This window comes from Monodelphis domestica, chromosome 2 (assembly GCF_027887165.1).
Source record: "Monodelphis domestica isolate mMonDom1 chromosome 2, mMonDom1.pri, whole genome shotgun sequence".
NCBI classification, from domain to species: Eukaryota; Metazoa; Chordata; class Mammalia; order Didelphimorphia; family Didelphidae; genus Monodelphis; species Monodelphis domestica.
In genome coordinates, this window is record NC_077228.1 from 211,957,727 (window position 1) to 211,978,560 (window position 20,834).

Genomic DNA, 20,834 nt, shown 5'->3' on the forward strand with positions numbered 1-20,834 from the left:
TTATTTTGTGGTGATTATATTGTTATAGAGATTGTACAAATTGTTTTTCTTGATTCTGCTTACTTCACTTTGTATTGATTCATATGAATCTTTTCTGTGTTTCTTAGTATTTATTATATTTGTCAGTCTCAATTACATTCATGTTACCACAGTTAGGTTAGCCATTCCCATTGAGCTCTCCCTTAATTTTCTGTTCTTTGCCTCTACAAAAAGCTCCATTATAATTTTTTTATTCATGAATTCTTTTCTTTCTTTTATCTCTTTGGGTTATAAATTTAGTAGTGGTATCTCTATGTCAGAAGCTATGCATAATTTAGTGGCTTTTTGAACATAATGCCAAATTGTTTTCCAGAAATGATGTATGAATTTATAGTTCTGCATTAATGTGCCTATTTCCTATATTCCTTCCAACAATACTCTTTATCATGTTTTGACATTTGGCAATTTAATGGGTGTAAAGTAGAATTTCAGAGTTGTTTCAATTTGAATGTCTCATAATTATTCGTCCATTGGAGCATTTTTATGTGGTTATTGATAGCTTGGATAGCTTCCTTAGAAAACTTCCTTGTTGGGGGCAGCTGGGTAGCTCAGTGGATTGAGAGCCAGGCCTAGAGATGGAAGGTCCTAGATTCAAATCTGGCTTGTGACACTTCCCAGCTGCGTGATCCTGGGCAAGTCACTTAATCCCCATTGCCTAGCCCTTACCACTCTTCTGCCTTGGAACCAATACACAGTATTGATTCCAAGACAGAAGGTAAGGGTTTAAAAAAAAAAGAAAGCTTCCTTGTTTGTATACTTTGATCATTTATTTATTGGGGCATGGCTCTTGTTCTTAAACATTTAGATCAGTTCTTTGGAATAAATCCTTAATCAGAGAAACGTCTTTAAAAAATTCATGTACCATTTTTCCTTAGTTCATTTCCTCCCTGCTAGGAGGGAGTCATGATTATTTCATCATTGGTTTTGTGGAGATACAGTACTTATTTCATTCATCAGAGTTCTGAAATCTGTCAAAGTATAATTCTTTACAAAGCTGAATTCCAAATGAATAAGTGTCTAAATATAAAATATAGCACCATGTAAGCAGCATCTTTTATGATTATGGATAAGGGAACCATATGGATAAGGGAACTGTAACCAGACACAAAATAGAAGAATATAGAAGATAATGTAGATATTTGCAATTCTGAAATACTTTAAAATCTAAAAACACTAATAATTAGGAATATAAATTAAAACGGGGTCTTCAAACTTAGCAGATATGCTAAAGGATAGGAAAACTCTGTTGTGGGAATCTGGGAAGATAACTATACTAAATCCCTACTGGTGGGCCTGTGAATTGGCTCCAGCTATTTTAGAAAATAATCTGGAATTGTATAATGAAAATTATTAAATCTTTTCTAGATTCCACTATTGGGACTATATTCCAAGAAAGTGATTGATAGCAAGAAAAGACCTATATTTACAAAAATATAACAGCATTATTTGTGTTCACAAGAAGCTGGAAATAAGTTCCCAAAGATTAGGGAAATGTTGAATACATTGTATCTGTATAATATAGCACTGTTAAGGAATGAAAAATATTAAAAATAAGTAATAAGAATATTTTTTTTATGAAGTGATGAATGGTGTGAATGGGGAAAATAGAGGGGAAAAGATAGGGAAAGGAAGGGAAGGTAGCTAGTGAAGAAAGGCCAAAAGAAAAATATATTCAATGACCTCAGTGTTGTAAATTAAGTCAGGGTAAAGATACACCTTAGAAGGCAGGTCAAAAGCAAACATTGGGAAATGTGTCCTAACAAAATATATTATCAAATTAAAAATAATTAAGGACATGGTCATAGCCCAACTGAACAACAACAACAAAATAATAATCATTAGGTTAATGTTGAATTTTTATTTCAAATGTTTTTTAACCACACATAACCAATTTGAAATGCAGATTCTCTAGAATGTAGATCCAAAGACCATCTGAGCCACTCCATTTCCAGTTACCTGCCTACTACACTTTTGAGAATGGGGTAGGGGTGGATGAGGGAGCATTGATTTTTGAGCAGTTTTCACATGGCAACAAGAGACTATTGTCTTCATTACTTTAGTCTCCAAAGGATTTCTGGCTCTTGATCAGTTGTTTTCCCAGAATTTTGATGGTAATCTTTTGCTTTTTGTTGTTGTTTCTTCAACTGTCTGAAGTCTTTGAACACCATGACAACATAAACTCCAAAAATGCAATCTTGAAAAAAATTTTAATAATGATTATAAAAACTGTAGGCAACTAAGTAGTGCAGTAGATAGAGCATCAGACCTAGAGTCAAGTAAACTTCCTGAATTCAAAGCTGACCTTAGAAACTTAGAAGCCACATAACCCTGGGCAAGTCATTTAACCATGTTTGTCTTAGTTTCCTCATCTGTAAAATTATCTGGGTAAGGAAATGGCAAGCAACTCCAGTATCTGTGCCAAGAAAACTCAAATGGAGTCATAAAGAACCAAACAACTGAACACAACAAAATAAAAAACTGTAGGATGAATTCCTTATGAAGTCTCATTACATTGATTTCTACAAATGCAGAATTTATTTTTCTCAATAAAAACCTTTCCAGCCTACAATGAATGAGCCTCTTCTAATGTTGAAAATCTTTCATTAAGGTTTTTATACCTATAAGACATCCTCATAGTTTCATCTCAGTCTTCTAAGGAAACTCTCTATACTTTTCCTGGATCTAGATTGATCATTCAAACTTATACTGCTTTTTATTGTTGTTTTTGTAATTGTGAATATTGTTCTTTCTATTAGTTCTGTTTATTTTATTTTGCATTAGTTCATACAAGTCTTCCAATGATTTTCTGAATTCTTTGGGCTTATAGTTACATGCCTAGGGTTTTTTTGTTTGCTTTTTAAAATAAAACCCTTCCCTTCTGTCTTAGAATCTTTGGCAAAAGAGCAGTAATGACTAGGCAGTAGGGGTTAAGTGACTTGCTTAGGGTCACACAACAAACAAGTATCAGAGGCCAAATTTGAACCCAGGACTGGGATCCCATCTCTGGGCCTCTGACTCTCAATCCACTGAGCCACCATGCTGCCCCCATGCCTAGGTATTAAATAAAAATTTTTCTACCTTTGACATATGTGACTTTTTTTTGTTTTTTTTTGTTAGAAACCAGTATTTTTTTAAAAGATTTTGATATGTAGTTAATTATTTGCAATTATAAACCAGAAGTCAGAAAGAATGAAAATGAAATACACAATTTGCCTCCTTCGAAAAATTTGGTGAGCTTAAATATAGAGACATTTTCCAATATTGTTTTTGTAAGACATTTGGATTTTTGTCATATAAATAGCTTACCATGTAATTTTAAATGGTTATCTTGGCAAGAGTATTTCTCTTTTTAACTACTTTGTATTATTCTCTATATACTTTAATTTGTATGCATCAGAATGCAAGCTCCTTGAGCAGAAATTGTTCAGTTGTTATTGTTTTTTTAGTTTGTGTCTCTATTCCTTAACACAGAGTAGCTAATTCAGTAACTGTTATTTATTGTTTGAATGGTAATCCTAGGTCTTTCTACTGGTATGACCTTCATAAGCAAGCCTTTTAACTTCATTTTCCTCATCTGTCAAATGTGTCATTGGACTAGATGGATCTCTTAGAGCATCTGAGGCCTCTTTAAATAAGAGTTTGGTGAAGAGGTGTTTTTTTTTAATTGTTGTTGTCTTTCCCAGCCCTTCAATCAGAGTGTCAGAAACAACTGAGGGTCTTGATAAGATGTGAATTCCCAAACAGATAAAATCTCAGTGCTGATGAGTTTTGTTGAGGTGGAAGAAGAATGATGATATTGGAGTCAAAACCATGTGATAATGGGAACCACCAAACCAAAATGGTGGGAAATGAAGAATTGGTAGCTGGGTTTTTGAGCCCCCTTTAAATGAGGGTTTTAGGTGCTTACTTTGGCAGCTCGTATACTAAAATAGTAATGATACAGAGAAGATTAGCATAGCCCCTGCACAAGAATGACACAAATTTATGTAATGTTCCATATTAAAAAAAAAAACCACAATAGAAATAAATAAAAGAGAACTTTAGGGATTTTTTCTTTTCTTGTTGGACTATTGTTTATGACATTTACATTTAAAGTGTTTGAGATAGAAATGGAAAACTTGAAAAGTTTTTCAAGATGTTTTAATAAAGGTTTCACAAAGATATCTAGAAATGGCAAAATACTCAGAATAATTTTCTGGTACATTCAGACTTCATGACCATTTTAGTTGAAATTCCTTTGTGTAAAGGATTGTACTGGTAGAATTTCTTCCAACTGTAAGAATCTGTGACTTTTGCTATGACTGAACATGGTAAACAAACTTCATGGCCTAAATTCCTTGGAATTTTTAATGGAAAATCAGTTTGAAATTAACCAATCAGATAACATTATAGTCACAAATGAAGACTACTATGCATGATTTCTTTAAATGTAATTATCATTTCCTTTACTAGATCTCTCTAACGTTGATTTTTTGAATAAATGATTGGGATGAAGAGCACTGTCTATTTCTATGTTAGCTCAGAAGAAGATTATATCTTTATAAGAAAATGTGGCCGTTTTTATTTTAAGATTATGACATAAACAGAATTATATCAGAATTCTGTACTGGAACTTTTATGTTGAAACTTTTAAAAAGAGAAGAGGCTAGAAAAACTGCTCTAGTTGTGGCTCTCTGTAAGAGTGACTCCCTTTTGTTCATTAGCTATCCCCAAACTCCAAACAGAGCAAGCCTCACATCCTGGCAGTGCCATTAAAGGTATCATATATACAAGCAAACCCTCTCATTTAACATTCTGCATCATATAAACCAACACAGAATTGAATTCTAATTTATAACAACTTGTTCTAAAATTGGTCTTTCCTTTGATTTAAACATCCTCTTTCTTACTGTATGGGCTTATGAACCTTGAGAGAATTATCTTTTTGTGAGTCAATATCCAGGCCTCCCAAGGAAAATAGTTTTATAATTACTAATTAAAGAAGCATTCAAACATATTACATAGCAAGTTCATAAAAATACAAATAACCTAAATTTCTAAATTAATACAGAAATGGACAGTGCTCCAAATCTATACTGAAATCTGCCCACTTAATTCTTAACACAAGGTATTTTTTGTCTCCTTGCTTTAATCTGCCTTCTCTCTTATATCTGATGATTCTCAAATACCCGTCCTTGGCATGGTTTCACAGTTTTGTGCATCGTGGGCGTCCTGAGCCTCTGGACCTTCACTTGGGCATGTTCCTTCCCACATTACTTCACCAGGCAACCCAGGAGCAGCAAGAACGCTTCTTCATGCCCGCCTGGAACCTGGAGATTATTGGCACTTATGCCCAGACAGAAATGGGCCATGGTATGGTACATTCAATCTATGCTCTGGGGTGGTTGGGCTTATCGTTATCATGTAGAAATGAAGAAGAAAAGAACTTCAGGGTCCAAAGCTTTCTTATATATCTTGACTTAGAATTGATCCTTGTCCATTGGAAATAACTCAGGTTGCTCAACCGCACAAATCACCTGTCAGTATGATGGTACTGTTATGGTTGTCTTCTTTAAGGTCAAGAACATAAAATTCCTTAGGATTTATAAACCCATCAAAGCTTAGTGTTTGGACTTCTCACTGTGACTTCTCTTTCTGTCAGCAGTTTTGTCGTTTTTGTGACTTAGACTTTTATAATTGGCTCCAGCATGAGCACTTAACATGTAAATATCCTATTAGGGAGATTACAGCAGAGCAGGTGTTTATGACAAATCAAAATTAAGAATGTCTGCCAGAGAGGAAATGTTTGGGTTCAATTTCTGCAAGTATAGGGTTGAGGCAGCACCAACCCTGGAATCAGGAGGGCCTGGGTTCAAATGTGGCCTCAGATACTTCCTAACTGTGTGACCCTGAGCAAGTAATTTAATCCCAGTTGCATAGCCCTTGCCACTTTTCTGTCTTAGAACTGATACTAAGACAGAAGGTAAGGGTTAAAAAAAAATGCATGAGACTATTCCTTTAAGTTAATTTTCACATTCTTCATTATCTCCTTATCCTTATCTCTTTTCTGTGCCTTTCTTTTTCTTCATTAACTGTAAAAGCCATTCTTAACATTCCTCTTCTAACCTGATATTAGTGACTATCATTTACTACAACTTCCATTCTTCTCCAACTTTTCGGAAAATTAATTTTAGTTTGTGCTGTGTACTCATTTTTTTCCTTCCACTCAAACAGTATGTTTTAATTTTTCATTCAAAAGCACCTTAACTCTAGAGTCTCAGAAACAAAGTGGATTCGCACAGAAGAACACTGTCCATTTATTTGATCACATCCTGTCATTGCTTCTCAGCTTACTTATTAGATGTTTTCTTACTTTTCCTTTGAAGAGGTCTTCCTGTTTGGTTGATTTATCTTATCTTTTAAAGAAAGAAGAGGAGAAATAATGGTGACAAAAATACTTACTTTTCAGGGTAAAAATTAGGATCTGTTATTTAAATACTCTCAACACCCTGTCCATACACAGAGTTTAGGCATTAGTATTCAGCTAAAAAGCTCCCAGATATTTTACTTGAAACTCTGGTTGTTTTTTTTAAACCCTTACCTTTCATCTTAAAATCTATCAATACCAAGGCAGAAGAGCAGTAAGGGCTAGGCAATGGGGGTAAGTGAATTGCCCCCAGCCACACAAGTAGGAAGTGTCTGATGTTACATTTGAACCCAGGGCCTCTTGTCTCTAGGTCTGGCTCTCAATTCACTGAGCCATCTAGCTATGTCCCCTTGAAATTCTTTAACTATTTACTGTGGCTTAGCAATGTAAGCAGCTTTGTATTAGTAAAAATAATTTGCATGAGTAGAAAAATAACAATTTTCTAAAGATTACTCATGTGATATAAGGAATTTCTAAGTTGTTTGTTCATTGAACTTTTAGGCACCATCTCTCACTTAGATTTGCTATTTCCCAAAAATTATGGATTGTAAATTAGTCTGAAAATGCATTTGTATTGATTCATATTTACAGTGCTGTCTTTTACTTTTCTTTTAAGCTGTGGCCAGTTAAAAAACAAACTCATTTATAGTCTGGCAGGTTGCCTGGCACTGAAGGCATGTAAAATAGATGCATACTTCACTATTTTGCCTTCGGAATTCAATAGGCACTTGTATAGGATCCCTTCTTTCCCAGCTTGACCCTTGTGATCTCTTTTTTTCTGTGTAATCTCATTATATCCCAAAATAAATCCTCCATTTATAATCTTAAAATACCTGTATCATGCTATCAGTGAACATTTATTGTTTTACATGTTCCAGGCACTGGCCAACCTATAGTACAAAGAAAGGCAAAAACTCAGAACATTCTTTTGTATGTTCTTTTATGTTGTCTTTTTGTTTACCCAAGATCTTTTCCTTCATCAGATAGTCTTTTATATTCTTTGTAAATGCCAAGTATACTGAATGGGTTTAACAGCTACTTTGTTAGTTGAAATTGGTGTGCTTAAAGAGTAGTCAGAAAGAACTCGACACTTTTTTTTAAAACCACTACTTTCTTAGTAACAACTTTAAGACAGAAGAATGGCAAGGTTTAGGCCATTGGGGTTAAGTGACTTGCCCAGGACCACATAGCTCGGAAGTGTCTTGAGTTCACATTTGAACCCAGGGCTCCCACTCCAGGACTGGCATTCTATGCACTATGCCACATGACTGCACCTTTTTAAAACTCTTGAGATGATGTCTGTCATTCAGTGGATATGATGTAATCTTGTAGGAAAGAAACATTGTCTTTAGTATGGGTGTAGTTTAAGGTAATCCAAATTCTGTTTTGTTACCACAAATTATCTGATATAGAGGTGTCTTAATACTGAAGCAAATGAAGCCTGTACATTGAAACATTCAATAGAAAGTTCATTGCTTATACTCATTACATTTTCTCTTGTTTGGCCTTATGAGTTCAATGAGAAGTGGAAAATTCCCTCCACTGTTTGTATTTTTAGTCTAGGTTTTCTGGGGCATTATAAGGTTAAATGATTTGCTTTAATGATAAAAGCTGATAAAATGGGGCCAGCTACCTCTTCACAATATTACATTGCTTCTGCACTCATCTATATCAGGGGCTTTTTTGATAAGCAGTCACAAAAATTGAAATCAAGCTAAATCGAATTCAGGAAGTTCCACATTAGTCTTATTTCCCCTATACTTTGTATTAACTATATGTAATTCTTTTCCATAGGAACTCATCTTCGAGGTCTAGAAACCACAGCAACTTATGACCCTAAAACACAGGAATTTGTCCTCAACAGCCCGACTGTTACTTCCATCAAGTGGTGGCCTGGTGGCCGTAAGTAACTTTTATCTACATTTTCACAATCAGAAATTAAGATCTATTATAAGATGTCAGATGGCATGCTGATATTAAAATACACAAATGGAAAAGAAACTTAAGTCCAAGTTTTTTAGTAATCATCATATAATATAGGTGTGTATCTTTTTTCATAACTAATTTGTGTACATAGTCTTATGTTCCTCCTTTTTCACTTTATTTCACATAAACATTACATGACTTGACATAGTATGCAGAATGATTTTTCATAATTAGTATTCCTTATTTGCTTGTCCATTCCTTTATAATTGTTGAATATTTGAGCAGTTTTTAGGCCAAATATCATTGATGTGAACACCTTTGAACAAATAACATTTTTCTCCCATTTGAATTATGTTACGGTATATTTTCTATGGTGAAATCAATATTTCAGTTTGGTAGGTAGAATTGCATGTTATCAGCTATTAAATAAATTTAATTTTTCTAGGAAAAAGGAAAAAAGGCATTTCTAGGAATATTTAAAAACTTGGAAAAAAAGAAAATTTTTGAAAAAATTTTAAATGAATTTCCTTATATATGTCGCAACGTTTTCTCTATAGAAACTAGGACAGGAGGAAAAGTCATAAAGCTATCTTTTAGAAAATGTAATAAGTTTGCTAAAATTCCAAATATCCTGGGAAATGGAATTGATGCTAGCAAAAACTTGAGTTTTAGGGAGATCCTCTTTCTGAATGTTGAATGTTGGTACACTCTTTGAAAAATGTTTCTGAAGGGCATTGAGGTGGCACAGTAGATAAAGCTCCAAGCTTGGAGTTGGGAAGATCTGGAGTCAAGTCTGCTCTCAGACACATCCTAGCGATGTGACCCTAGGCAAGTCAATTAACCTCAGTTGCCTACCCCTTGTTGCTCTTTTGTCTTAGAATTGATGATAAGACAAAAGTTATGGGTTTGTTTGTTTTTTAAAGAATGAAAAATATTTCTAGGACCTTGTAGTATAGCCTAAAAGCATAGTTCAGACCTTTGAACAAAGCTATAATTAGGTTGAGTGGTTGTGAATTTTTTTAAGAATCTTGATCATTTTTCTTATTTGATCACATTGTTGCAGTTGGGAAAACCTCAAATCATGCCATAGTTCTGGCCCAGCTCTACACTAAGGGAGAATGCTATGGATTGCATGCCTTCATTGTGCCCATTCGGGAAATAGGAACGCACAAACCTTTGCCAGGTAAAATTCTATTTATTTGGTAGCATGGAGGGAAATGAAATTAACCTCTGTAGTTATTCTGCTAAAGCATTCCTGCTATTGAAAACACTTATTTCATTTTACATTCAAACACTCAAATGGAGATAGTAACCAATTATAGATAGATTACTTAGATAGTCTTTGTGAGCTTTTAAAGACTTTCTACATAATTAGCACTAGTGGGAACTATTAAATTATCATTGTTTTCCAGCAAGGAATAATACTTAGAGTCATTGCTAATAAAAGGAAACCTCCTGTAATTAGAATAGTACTATGGGGTTGCCTTATATCTCACTTAAAAATACACTATTGTGATTGAGCTTATAATTCTCATGTATTCTTGGTTTGATGTGTTTTCCCTTGCTCCCCAATTCCCAAAAAAATTTGCCATGAAGAAATGATTTCTAAAAGGAGAATTGTCACAAAATATTTTGCTTATACTTTAACTTCTCAATTTTTCTTGTCCCTTTACTTTTTTTCCCCATTCTTTAGGCATTATTGTCGGAGACATTGGACCCAAGTTTGGTTATGATGAAATGGATAATGGTTACCTAAAGATGGACAACTGTCGAATTCCCCGGGAAAATATGCTGATGAAATATGCCCAGGTATTTATAGACACAAAAGATGGAAACAGCAGTAGACTTGAAAATTCTGGTTGGGAGTAGCCATTAGAATAGGAAAAGTTTTGTTTTGATAGTGAATAACATAATTTTACTACTCTGTTGCCTTAAAATGAAAGTCAAATGAGCTTTTAAGGAATATATTTGTTTTGCCCAAATTACAGTTCAGATTTAACAACAAGATGAAACCATTTTATCTTTTTTTTCTGGTAGGTCAAACCTGATGGCACATATGTGAAACCTTTGAGTAACAAACTGACTTATGGGACCATGGTGTTTGTCAGATCCTTCCTTGTGGGAGAGGCAGCTCGATCTTTGTCTAAAGCCTGCACAATTGCCATCCGCTACAGTATAGTAAGGCACCAGTCTGAAATTCAGTCAGGGTAAGAGTGATTGATGTCTGAGAAGTAGAGTTTGCTAAAATTGTGGGTGACCATTCAAAATAGCAAACTTTCCAGATATTGCATATACATAAAGCACACAGAGATGCAAGATTTATATTATGATACCTCTGTTCTTACTAATTAATTTAGACCTGTATTTTCTTCTGTTGTTAAAAATGGGAATTTTACAACAACTCAGGGCAGCTGGTTGGAGCAGTAGATGGAGCACTTGGCCTGAAGTCAAGAAGACCCAAGTTCAAATCTGTCCTCAGACACTAGCTGTTTATGATCCTGGGCAGGTCACTTAATTAACCCTGTTTGCCTCATCTATTAAATGAGTTGGAGAAGGAAATGGCATACTACCTTGGTATCTTTACCAAGAAAACCCCAAATGGGCTCTCAAAAGGTCAGATGCAACTGAAATGCCTGAACAAAAAAGTGAGAATTGCCCCATCTTTTTTACCATGGAAACAGGATAAAACTGACAAGAAAACCTGCTCCCTACTTGAAGAAGTACTGGGCAAAATTTGAAAATTCCTCTTACTGCCAGAAGCTAGAGATTTTGGATAAAGACAGTAACTTTAACCTGAATGTCCTTTACTTTTATGAGTGATACATAGTGGTTCATGCTTCCTCCTTCTGTCATCAGTAGGCATTCATGACCCTTTCCTACCTGAAAAAAAAAAGTAATTGAAAGAAGAATGGACTGTCAGTCAGTGACATTTAATGACAATGATCAGCCTTTGAAATTAAGTATCTAGTTCTTCTTTTTAAAATCAGGATCCAAATATCCTTCATTTAGTCACTTAGCCACAGACTTCATTGCCAAAGCTATCTTCTGTAGATTCTGATTGTCATTTCCCTGCTTGCTGCTCTAGAATATGAACTCCTAACTTAGATGGAAAAGAAACTTAATGAAAAAATTAGAACTAAACATTTGAAGAATTGCCAGCTTCTGTGAAACACATTTTCCTTTTTCTCATTTTGCTGTAGTGATCCTGAACCCCAGATCTTGGATTTTCAGACCCAGCAATATAAACTTTTTCCTCTCTTGGCCACTGCCTATGCCTTTCAATTTGTGGGAGCCTACATGAAGGAAACCTACCATCGTATTAATGTGGACATCAACCAAGGAAACCTGAGTGAACTGCCTGAGGTATATTTGATCTGGGTAACTAACCCAGCAGCTCAGGAAAGTGCTTTACACATGTTATCCATAAATTTCAAGAAGGCCTTTGACAAAATCTCTCATACTGTCTTTGTGGATAAGAGGGAGAGTTACAGGATGGATGATAGGATAGTTTAGCATGTGGAAGCATGCAGAACTAAAATCTCAGTTGTTTTTTGAAATGTTAAAAAAAATGACGGCATCCTGGTTTGAAGTCAATACCATATCAAATACCGTATCAGTCTTCCTTGCAGAGTTCAGAGAGGGATCTTGATTCCCTAAAACCAAGGTTTAGTTTTGTGAACAAAACAAAAGTGGTAGTATCTTCTTGTTTAACCCACCCAAGAGAGGTGTCTCATTCACATTTGATCATACTGAATGGGAAATCCTTAAAGGAAATGGTTAAAGAGACAGTATTATTGGTTTTAGGAAGCTATTTCTCCAGTTAGTGAAAGGTCTCTGCACTTTATAATGGAACACATTTTTTTCCCTCTTAAAGATGTAAGTAATAGTCAAGATATTTCTGGGTTTGACCTTTTAATAACTGATGATTTAGTGAACCTTTCCAGTGTGAAAACATCAGAAATTGGATAATAATACAATTTAATATGTGGAATCATGCAGAACTAAAACCTCAGTTGTTTTATACAATTTTTTTTGTTTGTTTGTTTTTTGTTTGTTAAAAGATAGCATCCTGTTCTGGATATCTATATATAGAGAAGTATATCATCTATATCTCAGGGGGAAAAAAGCTGATGGTGACATTACTATTATTCTGTTTAAGTACCTCATGAACTCTAAACCTGAGTTATGCACTTTTATTTTGCTTTGTTGTGGAATTTTGTCTTTTGTTTCATGATAACTATATATATAACTTTGAGCCTCTGTCCAAGTCAAATGCTTTATGTTAATAAGTTTTCTCTGACTTTGGCAATATCACAGAGGTCTCTCATAGGTGGATTCAGAACAGGTTCACTAGCCCCAAAAAGAGTCTTAACTTAATGGGTAGGCCTCTAGCCCAGTACCCCAGAGTTCTGTCCTTATCCTACACTACTCAACATTTTCATCAATGACTTGGATCTGGCATCCTTATCAAATTTATATAAAACATGAAACTAGGAGAGACAACTAATACATTAGTGACAGAATTAGTATCCACACAAGATCTTAGTGCATCAAAATGATGGACAACACCTAAATAAATGAAATTTTTAAAAAGATTCTATATACTTCGGCTATACTTATACTTGGATTAAAATACAGGATGGTGGAGGTGTAATTGGACAACAGTTAAATGAAAAACTCTAGGAATTTTATTGAATTGTAAGTTCAGTATGTCAGCTATGAAATGACAACCAAAAAAATGTACAGTAATTTTAGATTGCTTTAAAAGAAAAATAGTGTCCAGAACAAGAGAAATAATAGTTGTACTATATTCTGCCTTGGCCAAATCATATAGAATTATGTTCAGTTCTGGAAGCTGCTTTTTAGGAAAGACATTGATTAGATACAATATGCCCAGAAGGAGGGTGATGAGAATGGTGAGTGGACTGAAAACAATACCCTCGTGTTTTCTTAAGGAACAGGAGATGGTTTAGACTTGAGAAGGGGGACCATGGTATTTTTTTCAATTATTTGAAGGAATCTCATATGGAAGAGAGATTCAGAATACTTGGCTCAGAAGGGCAGAATTTATAGCAATAGAGGGAGATCTCAGACATTTCAATATAAGGAAGATCTTTGTTGTCATTTCCGATTCTCTCTCTCCCCCTCTCATTCTTTCCTTAATCACTGAGAAATAGAAAACCCATTGCAAATAAGAAGTCACACGAAACAAATTTCCAAACAAGAAAAGGAAAGGGGAAAAAATATGCTTTAATATGTACTCTTGGGTCCAACATTTCTGGAGCTAGAGATGGCATTTGTTATCATGAGTCCTTTAGAACCGTGGTAGGTCATTGTGTTGACCAGGGTTACTAAGTCTTTCACAGTTGATTACCTTTACAATGAAGGAAGACATTTCTAATCCTTCAAACTATTCAGGAGGCCATTAAGAGGCCTATAGCTGAAGGTTGTAGAAATTGGATGAGCATTTTATCAAAGATGTTGGTAGAGGGGATTCATGTTCAGCTAGGTTGAGCTAGATAACTTCTGAAATATCTTCCAACAGTGAAATTCTTTAAATACTCAAAGTAAACTGAATATTCAAGGTAGACCATAAATAAATTCCAGACCCTTTCTCAAAAGAAGGCATTTTTCTGATTAAAATTGACCATCAGGATTTTGCTGGCTGGCTGTCTCATGCCACAAAGGCATCATCACTTCCACTTTATGGAATCTCTGGCTTTCTTCAAGTCTAAACTTAAATACTATCTTCCACTGATATTCTTTTCTGTCCCTTCCAGGTGCTAGAACCTTCCCTTTTAGATTCCCCTCCATCTATCTATTCTGTATGTATCCTGCACATGTACTCATTTATGTACATGTTTGTCCTTGAGAGCAGAGGAAACCTTACTTATTTAGCTTTCCCTACAAGCCACATACTTATAAATATTAATAAATTATCTCTGACAGGCATTGGCTAAATAAATACAATATGCTCTCTAAGAAAGTCTCTTCTACACGACCTAAACTCATATTATAGTTATCTTCATTTCTGATATTCAGATTTTGGGTATTGTTGGGGTTTTTTTTAAGCTTTTATTTTCATTCTGGTAATAATTTTTAAGAGAGAAGGGCAAGGGCTAAGCAAATAGGGTTAAATGATTTGCCCAAGGTCACATAGCCAGGAAGTGTCTGGAGTCAAATTTGGACCCAGTTTCTCCTAACTCTAAGCTTGGCACTATATCCACTAAGCCACCTAGCTTTCCCAGGAGGGAGTATTTTCAAGGCATGAAGTGAACAGTTTATGCAAAGTCAAGAGACGTCCAAGTTGAAGAACAGAAGGAAAGATAATTTTCTGGATGACAGAAGAGGAGGGATCATACTGATCCAATATCCACTAAGGCAGGGAAGCTAAGTTGGGGGCAAATTTTAGGGCTTTAAAAATTAAAGGAAGTTAAGAGCAGCTAGGTGGCTCAGGGTTTAGAGAATCAGGTGCAGAGATATGAGGTCCTGACCTCAGACACTTCCTAGCCATGTAACCCTGGACAAGTCACTTACTTCCAGTAGCTGGCTCTTAACACTCTTCTGCCTTGGAACTGATAATTAATGATAATTCCAAGAAGGTAAGTTTTGTTTTCCATTTTTAATGGAGGAGTTTATGTTTTATCCTAGAAGCAACAGGATACTCCTGGAGTTTGTTGAGCTAGGGGATCAGATAGTTCTACATTTAAGGAAAATTCCTTCCACAGCAATGCAGAGGATGAACTGAAGTGGGGAGACCCAATTCATGGAGGCCAGTCAGGAAGCTGTTGCTGTAATCTAGGTAAAAGGTGATTGAGAGCCTGAACTGAGGTGATAGCCTTGTAAGTAGAGAGATGGGTAAGATACAAGAGATGTTGTAAATGTAGAAGGCAAGATCTGGTAATTGATTGAACATGTGGACTGAAGAAGAACAGAAAGTCCAAGATAAAGCCCCAAATTAGAAACCTAGTAGATTGATAGAATGATGATGCTTTTGATAAAAAATTGGGGCATCTAGAAAAGAGGCAACTAGTTGGCACAGTGTATAGAGTTCTGGGCCTGGGGATAGGAAGACTCATCTTCCTGATTTAAAATCTGGCCTTACTAGCCTTATGTCCCTGGACAAGTCACTTAACCCTGTTTGCTTCAGTTTCCTCTTCTGTAAAATGAACTAGAGAAGGAAATGGCATACCATTCTAGTATCTTTGTCAGTAAAACTCCAAATGGGGTCACAAAGAGTCAGACACAACTGAAACAACCTGTTTAGGCTTGCTTCTATCACAGAGTGAAAAAGAAAAGTCTTTGTCAGCAGAGATGCCTAAGCTTTCTAACTTTAAATTACCTCACCCTTTCCAAGACGATGGCTTTAAACTGGACTTCTAAGAAACTCTCCTAGACAGGCTTCATGAATTCAACAAAAACCATAGTCTTTTAATTGATCCCTACTCTAGTACATTCCTTACATAACTGCCAAAGTGATCTTTCTAAAAAGCATGATCTAACCTCCTCTGACTCAATGAATTCCAGTAGCTCCTTATTACTTTCTCCTTTGAAGTCTTCTCAAGAAAAAATTTCCACTCAATCAGAATTATAGTGGCTGGAGTAGCCTTTCTGAAGGGATTCCAGACTTGGATCATCATCTTCTCCCCAACTCCTGTCACTATACTACAGGACTTGAATATTTATGTCAATGCTCTGTCAAACTCCCTAACTTCTCATATCTTCAACCACCTAAAGTCCCATGGATTAATTACTTAATTCCCCTAGGAGGATATCTATGTGAGAGGAAAGAAAAGGACAACTGAGGCAGTGGGATTGGAGGTCACCACGAGGACAAAGAACAGGACTTGGTCTGTCAAGACAAAGAAAAATAGAAAAGAATGGTAAAAGATTGTGATCAAATAAAGGAATTTAGGGGTTTGTGAATGTGAAAGTAGAAATGTAGGGATGGCAAGTTCATGATTCTGACTATCTGAGTATAGCTAAATGTTGGATGGAGAGGAGTCTCCTGGGAATTGAGTAGATTGAGGTAACCCTAGTTGGATCACCACAGTCTCAAAGTCAGGGACTCCAAGTCTCATCTTGACTTTGATTGTCGTCTTCTGTTACAAGATTGATTCAATCTTGCAGTCAAATGAGACTAAGGACCATAGAAGCAGGACACTGATGTAATAGTATTCCTTAATATTTCAGAAGACAAAAAGAGACCCAAGTGCTAGATGCTTCCACAATGGCAAGTTTATTTTAAAGCTAGTGTCATAGCTGGTTTGTACCCAATTACTCATCCTTCAACAAAGGGGGAGCACAGGTGAGTGGCTTTGGCTACTGTCAAATATTAAGGAGTCTATTATAAAGAGCTTTTGTCAGTAAGAGATGAGACAACAAAGACTTTGAATTCAAATCCGCTGGATGATTATACTTGGAAATTAGAAGATTACCCAGGAGTTTGGTACATTTTTATTGCTGTTTGTGTGGATATTTGATTTTTCTCACTGGACACATTTCTCATCTGCTATATATAGTCTTATGGATTTCTGTTTTTCCTATTTAGCTTCACGCGCTGACTGCTGGGCTTAAGGCTTTCACCTCTTGGACAGCTAATTCTGGCATCGAAGCCTGCCGGATGGCTTGTGGTGGGCATGGCTACTCCCACTGCAGTGGCCTCCCAAACATCTATGTCAATTTCACCCCCACCTGCACCTTTGAAGGAGAAAACACAGTGATGATGCTGCAGACAGCTCGGTAAGGGCTTGTGTCTTCATTGCTGACATTTCTTGATAAATATATTTGTCCCCAAAAGACATTTCTACAATTTCCCATCCCGAGTGCTAGCCTGGGTTAACATTTTTTCCCTGTTCTGCTTTTGTACCTCAAATAATCTGCCATCACTTTAGCTTGTGGTCTTCCTCCATGGAAGAGTGGAACCCTTTGGTAGAAGGTACAAAGAGATTCATTATCTCACCAGCTTGTTAAGCTTCTTTGAACTTGAGCTAGTCTTGGAATAGTAATGAATGAAAATAATTGCTTATTTCCGCCATCTGGTATTAAAGCCATTTTCAGAAAGTCATTCCAAACTAGAGGGCAAACACATTTAAGCTACCATAAAGAGTTCGTGTCTATTTTATGCTTTGTTTGGACATGGGGGATTTTCTACAGGTTTTCAAGCTTGAATCCTAAATTTTAGTAGAAGGATATTCATGGCCAAATTTATAGCCATTGGTTTCTATTTCTTGTAGTATGGATGCAGAACTATATCCCTGAGCCTTCCCTCTCTGGGATGAATTAGGCCCAGCATCACTTCCATGACACAAGAAAACTTTGTAGTATGACTTTAGGAAGGAGTAGTGGTAGTCTCTCGGTGATTGAGAATGACTATTGTCTTTGTGCAGTTTCATCTACGGTGTACCCTCATGTGGCTTTGGAGTCCAAAGACTGAGGCGCAAAGTTTGTGGCACATGGGGCATGGGATGCCAGTTGTTACGGGAGGTGCGGTTGTGGCCTGGTGTTGGCGTTCGCGCGCAGCGGCAAGACGTCGACGTCGCTCATCTTCAAAGGTGGCGGCGGCATGGTTAATGTGGGTTCGCCAGCTGCTTCTGACAGAGGCAGCGAGTTCTATTTGCTTTGGTGTAATGCCAGCCCACTTCAAGTTTGACTTTAGCTGATCCTTGAATCTTTTCTTTGGTCGGCCTTGTTTCCTGAGTCCAGCTGACAGTTCACCGTAGAATACCTGTCTTGGTATTCGCTGTGGGTCCATGCGGATGACGTGTCCAGACCATCGTAGCTGGGTTTTGAGGACCATGACTTCGATGCTAGTGGAGTTGGCTCCGTTGAGGACTTCCTGGTTGGTGATTCGGTCCTGCCATTGGATCCTCGTGATTGACCGGAGGGAGCGTTGGTGGAATTGTTCCAGCTGTTTCATGTGCTTCCGGTACAGTGTCCATGTCTCGCAACCATACAGGAGCGAGCTGAGGACCACTGCGTTGTACACTTTGAGCTTCGTCGCAGTGCTTACACCGCTGTGTTGGAGGACTTTGGAGCGCAGCCACCCAAGTGCCTGGCTGGCCTTTTGGATCCTGGCATTAATCTCAAGGTCTAGGGACCCGTCGTTGGCGATGGTGCTGCCCAGGTACTTGAAAGTGTTGACGTTAGAAAGCTGCATGCCGTCGATTATAATGCATGGCTGGTTAGTTGGCCTCCCTGGTGCAGGTTGGAACAGCACCTCTGTTTTGCTGAGGCTGATAGTGAGGCCAAACAGTTTTGTTGCGGTAGAGAACCTATCCACAATGGTTTGAAGATGATTTTCTTGGTGGGCCATGAGAGCACATCTGTGAAGAGAGCTTCCAGGATGAGTCTCTCTGTTGTCTTTGTTTTTGCAGTCAGGCGGCGAAGGTCAAATAGTGAGCCATCCAGTCGGTATTTGATGTAGACGCCCAGGTCTAGATCCATCACAGCATGTCATAATACTTGGGTGAAAAATAGGTTGAATAGTACCGGAGCGAGGACACAGCCTTGTTTCACGCCATTGGAGATGTTGAAGTGATCTGAAGTCTCTCCACCAGATAGGACTTCCCCTGTCATGTCGACATGAAAGAGCTGGATCAGTTTGACGAATTTTGCTGGGCAACCGAGCTTGCTGAGGATCACCCACAATGCTTCCCTGTTCACTGTGTCAAACACCTTTGTCAGGTCTATGAAGATAATGTAGAGACTCAGGTTCTGCTCAAGGCATTTTTCCTGCATTTGCCTCACCGTGAAGACTATGTCGATGGTGCTGCGATCTGGTCGGAAGCCACATTGTGATTCAGGCAGGTTCTGCTCTGAAACAGATGACAGGAGTCTGTTGAGTATAACACGGGCGAGGATCTTTCCAGCAGTGGAGAGTAGTGAGATGCCTCTGTAGTTGTCACAGGCTACTCGTGAGCCTTTGTTCTTGTATAGGGCTACGATGGAGGCATCTCTGAGTTCTGGGGGCATGTTTTCCTCTTCCCATATGCTGGTCAGCACTATGTGGAATGCCTGGAGCGCCTTTACATTTAAGGCCTTGTACACCTTGGTTGGGATCCCGTCTTTACTGGGTGCCTTGCCTGCACTCATTTGTTTAATGGCTTTTTGGACTTCCTCTATTGAAGGAAGGACGTCAAGTTGTTCAATGGTGCAGTTTTGGGGGATCTGGTCAAGGGCGCTTTGGTCGACTGAAGAGGGTCGGTTGAGAAGCTGACTGAAGTGTTCTTTCCACCTGTTGCTGATGCCTTTTTTATCTTTTATGTGAGTGTCACCGTCAGAGGATAGCAAGGGAGTCGTGGTGGGTTTTAATGGCCCATAGACAGTCTTGAGGGCACTGAAAAATTGTTTGTAGTTTTTCGTATCAGCAAACCGCTGGATTTCTTCTGCCTTTTTTTCCCACCATAGTTCTTGCATCTTCCTGATCTCACGCTGCGCCATGGCTTGGAGAGACTTGAATCTGTCCTTTTTAGGAGCAGAGTTTGGGTTATTTTGCCACTCCACAAAGGCTTTCTTCTTTTTGCTCAATAAGTCTTCAATAGCAGTGTTGTTCTTGTCAAACCAGTCCTGGTGGTTGTGTTGTTTTGGGCCTAGGACTGCCTTTGATGTTTCCTTCACTGCTTCTCTGAACTGGTTCCATTTCTTGGTTGAGCTTCCAGTGAGTGGTCCCTTGGCAGACAGCTTGTCGTCCAGGCAGGACTGGAATGTTTGCAAATAAGATGGATCTCTAAGACGACTCACGTTGTAAAATGCGCGAACTGTCTGGGTGCCTTTTGGATGGCGAGGCACAATGCGCATTTGAAGAGTCGCTCTAACCAATCGGTGGTCTGTCCAGCATTCAGCTCCTCTCATGGCTCTGGTGATCTTTACATCCTGGATGTCTCGCTGGCATTCAATGATGTAGTCAATGAGATGCCACTGTTTTGATCGTGGGTGCATCCACATTGTTTTATATTTGTTCGCCATTCTGAACACAGTGTTCGTGATGGTGAGTTTGAACTCTGAGCATTTGCTGAGTAGCAGTAGGCCATTGTTGTTCATTTTGCCCACGCTGTTGGTCCTGGCCAACGCAGGCGTTGAAGTCTCCCAGTAGTATCAGCTTGTCATTGGTGGGCACTGAGTGCAGGACGGCACTCAGGTCAGAGTAGAACTGCTCGATGGTCTCCTCTGTGCTGGTCAGTGTTGGGGCATATGCGCTGATGATTGTGGCATACCGGTCTTTGCTGAGAGGCAAACGGATCTTCATGAGCCTCTCGCTGATGCCCACAGGCAAGTCTGGCAGCTGTTTGAGCAAACTGGTCTTGATAGCCAGGCCAACACCATGGATTCTGTCTTCATTTGAGGCTCTACCTTTCCAGAAGAAGGTGTATCCAGTGGTGGGTTCGCTGAGGGATCCCTCTTCTGGTAAGCGTGTTTCGCTTAAGGCTGCAATGTCGATGTTATATCGCGCCAGTTCTTTACT

At 37.8% G+C, this 20,834-nt stretch overlaps 1 protein-coding gene and 1 non-coding gene across 4 annotated transcripts in view; both read left to right on the forward strand.

Moving 5' to 3' along the window:
* Positions 1–20,834, forward strand: part of ACOX1 (acyl-CoA oxidase 1) — a 59,999-nt gene that overhangs the window by 25,433 nt on the left and 13,732 nt on the right. For 2 of the 3 annotated variants that reach the window (XM_056817118.1, XM_056817120.1), the window contains exons 3-9: positions 5,231–5,391; positions 8,240–8,347; positions 9,435–9,554; positions 10,065–10,180; positions 10,409–10,578; positions 11,572–11,734; positions 16,923–17,113. In XM_056817118.1, the coding sequence (XP_056673096.1) occupies positions 5,231–5,391; positions 8,240–8,347; positions 9,435–9,554; positions 10,065–10,180; positions 10,409–10,578; positions 11,572–11,734; positions 16,923–17,113 (1,029 nt within the window). The remainder of the gene's footprint in view (positions 1–5,230; positions 5,392–8,239; positions 8,348–9,434; positions 9,555–10,064; positions 10,181–10,408; positions 10,579–11,571; positions 11,735–16,922; positions 17,114–20,834) is intronic. The other variant, XM_056817119.1, reaches the window with a different exon arrangement.
* On the forward strand, positions 3,939–4,043 carry LOC130457680 (U6 spliceosomal RNA). The gene has a single exon (XR_008916972.1). It is a non-coding gene; the product is annotated as a U6 spliceosomal RNA (small nuclear RNA).